This window comes from Belonocnema kinseyi, chromosome 8 (genome assembly GCF_010883055.1).
Source record: "Belonocnema kinseyi isolate 2016_QV_RU_SX_M_011 chromosome 8, B_treatae_v1, whole genome shotgun sequence".
Taxonomy (NCBI): domain Eukaryota; kingdom Metazoa; phylum Arthropoda; class Insecta; order Hymenoptera; family Cynipidae; genus Belonocnema; species Belonocnema kinseyi.
Window position 1 is genome coordinate 131,159,966 of NC_046664.1, and position 4,878 is coordinate 131,164,843.

Genomic DNA, 4,878 nt, shown 5'->3' on the forward strand with positions numbered 1-4,878 from the left:
TTTTGAGGAACTTTCGAAAACGCACTTTTCTGAAGGATTAAAAAAACTTGAAAAGCGATTGACCAAATGTATAGAGCTCCAAGGAGATTATGTTGAAAAATACAAAAAAAATTTACCCAAAAAAAATTGTTTTTATACTTCATTCTAAGGACTTATTGAACTACCCTTGTACCATCCCTCCACACCTTATAACTAATCCGCTCGCTCCTATACCCTAACCTTTGTCACTGCACCTCGCCTCCCACACATGTCTCTCTTTCCTCGCTATGCCTCGCATTGCCAGTCTCTGTCTCCACGGCTAACGCCTACTACTTAACTACTATTTACCACATTTACAGTTTTCTAGTATCTACTTCCTCTCCTATTTACAATCCTTCCTTCTCCATTCCTTCTCCTCCTCTTCTTCTCCACCTTATCCGACACCCCCGTCACCCATGCTACTGCCCTTTTGTCCCCCCTTTCATGCAACAATACCTACATGCTTATACCAGTCCTTTCCACCTCTTCACATTTCTCCACCCAGTGCTTAACTTTTGTATCCGCCTTCCCGCACAATTTACACATTCTCTTCACTCTAGAAAGCCAGAACCTATTAAAATCCTCCATGCAACTGCATCTCATTCTCGCTATAAGTTCCTGATTTCCTTGCTCTCCTTTCTCACATAAATATTGCGCTCTCTCCCGTGGTATAATCCACACATAGTTCCTGTTAAACCTTGACTCTCTTATTCTTTCCTCTCCTTCTGCCTTCTCTTTCTCCATGCCATTCTTTTGAGCCAACTCATATACCTTAATTTCTTCCTCGTGCATCCTTCTAACTTCATTCATCTGCAATCCATTCGTTCTAAAATACCTTTCCCTTTCGACCTCCATCTTTGCACCACTACGTCTTTTCTCCTTCTCCCACCAACACTCCCTAACCAGCTTACTTCACCCCTCATCCAAAAATTTCTCCTGATATTTAAACGCTCGACTCGCTGTTATTATCCCTAAATTCGTTCTTTCTGTCTCCCCCCTAACAATATAATTCGGCGTATTCCTTGCCAATCCCAGTGTCCACTTTACAAACCTCTCCTGTATCCTATTTACCTCCTCACTTACCTTCCACCCCACACCTCCACACCGTAAAATAAGACACTCATCACTAAGAAATTAAAAAATTTCATTCTCCTTACAAAATCATCTGCGAACAACATCTTCCCCAGCCCCACACCTGCCTCATCACCACATTTGCCCTTCTCACCCCCTCTTTTATATGACCATCCACTCCCCTATTCCTTCGAAACAGGAAGCCCAGGTACACAAACTCTTTCACCTCATGCACCCCTTTTCCATTCCACTTCCACTTCCCTCCCTTATCTCACCCAACTCCTTTCCTAAACACTATAACCTTTAAATTGTCCGCATTTAACTCTAAGCTGTTTTTGTCCAAGTATCTTCTCAACCTTTACATCATCTTCTTTAAAGCCTCTTCGCTCTTTTCTAGCAGCACTATGTCATCTGCATATGCGAGTCACCATATCCTGACTCCTCTTACTATAACTCCTCCTGCCACTCCAACCGCTAGCTTATTTTCCATATCCGCGATCAAAATTTCAAAAAGCGTTGAGCTAAGCGGGCACACTCTCTATCTCGCTATCTCTATCTCTCCCTATCTTTCGTCTCCTCATATACCTCCCTTACCTTCTCGATCAGGCTCCTCTTCACCCCCCTCACTTCCATTTCCTCCCACAACCTCCCCCTATCGATCGAAGGGATCGCTCCTTTTAGACCTACAAAAAACGCGTACACTTTATAATCCTTTTTGGTTAGTTCTCTACCCACCACGTGCTGCAAGATGTAAATATTGTCAATAGTACTCCTTCCCTCCCTAAAGCCTCCCTAAATTTTCCTGCCTCTCCCTATCCCCTTTCTTATACAGTGGTACGATCAACCCTTCTCTCCACCCTCTTGGGAATCTCTCCCCCCTCCATACTTTTGGCACTACCCCCTTCAGCTCCTGCCTTACCTCTTGTGTGCCAAACAGCCACGCTTCGTTCTCTACTCTCTCCATCCCTGCTACCTTCGATTTTTTCAACTTCCTTATCTGCTTCTCTATCTCCTCGTCATTCAGCTCCTCTTTATCTACCTCCCTCTTTCTTCTAACCCCTCATCTCTCTTTCGTGTATCTGACCCCTGAAATGTATCCTTAAAAAGTTCAAAACAAAACCCGATTTATACGATTTGATTATCATAGTTTATCCATTTAGTGATAGCCCGAGCTATCTACGGCAGAGCCTTTCATTAAAACACGGTCTCTTTTATTTATTTCTTGTAAAAGTTTAATTTTCTAACCGTTACTGCCTTTTTCCACTGAACAACGGAGGCAACTCCTGACTAGTGATCAACGAGCATATGCGGTCGAACAATACACTCACTTTGTGACTAACACTATTTCATCTGATAGATACAAATGTCATTGCATTTCTGAATAAAAAGGAAAGTTCCTAAGCCGACTATCGATTCCTTGTTCATGAACGACTTAAAAATGGTATGACGGATAGTTAATCCATTCATAGACAGAGTTACATTTTATGAAAAGGAGTTCTCACAAATTACTCAATCAAAGAACCTTTAATCTTAGATCAATAACGGCGAATGTCTGAATATTTATCAAACATTATAACTAGACGAAAATTCAAAACTCTGATTTCAGTTCACACGAACTATTTTAAAGTCAAAATTAGCAATTTAATTTATGACCCATCCGCGAACGCCAATTTAATTCAAGTAAATGAACTGTCGTCTTTCATTAAAATTAATTATTCCAAAATTTAAATTTATCCGCAAGCCTCATTATCCACAATTGGTATAGTTCAAATTCCAATTCTAGATAAAATTGTTTATTTTAACGTTATAACCTCGGAAATTACAGCTGAAATATCGGATATAGTAGGAAAATCGTTTTTGAAACATTTAAATTTACCAATTCTTGAATTGCTTCAATAAATAAAAGATTTGCCTTCATCTTAACAAAATATATCGCAAAAATGCCTGATAACGAGAACCCAACACTCAATCAATCTCAATTCACTGGCGATATCAACCGTACCCTTAGTGAAGCCATGATAACTTCTATGGCAGTGTTTTGCAATACAGCAAGGGGTTGTAAACATCCCTATTTATGACGGAAAAAACATGCCCGTTAAAGATTTTACTCAGGACATTATCAATGGGAAATCTGCAGTATCAGCAAATTGTGAAACACAATATCTTAAAGCGGTTCTAGCCAGATTAAAGGGTGCGGTTAGAGAGTATTCACGGAAAGATTTTTGTAACAATGAACGACCTATTCAAACATTTAAAGCAACGTTTTGCTCCACGTAAAACATATTCTTGGTATTTACACGAAATTTCAACTATTAGAATGAGACGCGAGGAAAACGTCAGTGAATTCTTTGATCGCTTGATTCTTTTAAAAGCAGGAGCTCAAGCTGCACTCGAAGATAACTATCCCAACGTAGAGCAACTTTTAGCCCCTTTATATGATTGCGCTCTGGAAGCTTTCAAACGTGGATTGCCGGATAGTATTTCGGGTTTAGTAGAGGCACGCAACACCTCAAGTTTAGATAGTGCTTTAAAAGTCGTGCTTGAATACGAAGCAAGGCTGCCAATAAGCCCTCAATATCCTTCAAACTATTATCGTGATTCAAGACAAGATCAACATCATTATTCATGGTCACGGGATCGTAGTCTTGTAAATCAATCGAAATTTTTAAACCAAACACTCTAGATAACTCTATTACTGAAAAGTTGCCTCCACGTACGGAGAAATGCGTGACACATGTCGTAACACATGTCAAATTGGGAATTCTTTAAGTCAAAAAGGGGGAATAAAATAAACATAAAATGTATGCCTTGAACCAACCGCGCGGATTTACGAGAAGCACAAAAATATGTCGTTGAATCAACACATACATTGGGCAAATAAAAATCCACAGATTTTATTTTAGGACACGCCAGTCACACATACACATAGTTATTAAAAACACAATATATCACATCAAACGTTAATGCATGTTTAAGAATCAGTAGTTCCTGGCGCCTCGGACTCGGAATCACCGAAATCCCCATTCTGTAGGTCAGCAACCCATACGGCCTCGATCTTAGGAACTGAAAAACAAAGGAAAATGTAAATAAAACAATTACCAATACATCAGTAGTTAACGAGTACGTAAAACATCAAATTAATCGTACCTGTCGGGTCTCGCAAAACAAAACAACATCGATAGGACACTTCTCTATGTGTCACGTGCATATACCGCCCACATAAGCAGAAAAAATGACTGGAGGCTTCCTGACTGGAACAAACAAGAAAATAAAAAGTAAAGCACATTGAAAACAGAAGAAGAAATAGAGAAACTCCAAACAACCTTGTCAACTTGCCCCAGACATACTGGAGAGTGTGGGTGTACATGTGTACACGTGCGTGAGCCTGCATTCATCTCCGAAGAGAAGTGCTGGACGATGATATCATGCATCTCCTCAGCCCGTACACACAACATACTATGAGCCTCTTGCAGCAAGCCGGAAGCAGACGGCGGGGCGCCAGACCGCCCCTGACTCCTCCGTCCAACCTTGCCCCTCGCTCGCCTCCTTAGAGACGTCGTAGCCGTCTGCGTACGGTCCTGTGATAGCGCTTGATTTACCAAGGTGCCGACTGACACCCTGAAAAAAAGGGGACACTATTATACTCAAACGGAAGAGTAATTAAAAACAAGGCACAAAGAAAAAATAAACAACATTTTAAGCATAGAAAACCTGGAAACCTAGACTCAAAAGCCTAGAAGAGTTTTTCAAAAATTCCCATTTTACCAAACTAGAAGAAACGCGAAGGAG

General features: G+C 40.6%; 1 protein-coding gene across 7 annotated transcripts in view; it reads right to left on the reverse strand.

Moving 5' to 3' along the window:
* Nucleotides 1-4,878, reverse strand: part of LOC117178139 (protein germ cell-less) — a 175,267-nt gene that overhangs the window by 37,362 nt on the left and 133,027 nt on the right. For 3 of the 7 annotated variants that reach the window (XM_033369394.1, XM_033369398.1, XM_033369400.1), the window contains 3 exons: nt 4,426-4,707; nt 4,237-4,340; nt 3,959-4,152 (listed from right to left, as the gene is read on the reverse strand). The exons of 2 other annotated variants lie outside the window; for them this stretch is intronic. In XM_033369394.1, coding sequence (XP_033225285.1) covers nt 4,061-4,152; nt 4,237-4,340; nt 4,426-4,707 — 478 coding nt within the window. In that variant the 3' untranslated portion in view covers nt 3,959-4,060. Of the gene's footprint in view, nt 1-3,958; nt 4,153-4,236; nt 4,341-4,412; nt 4,708-4,878 lie in introns of those variants that run through there. 2 more of the 7 variants (XM_033369395.1, XM_033369397.1) reach the window with 2 other exon arrangements.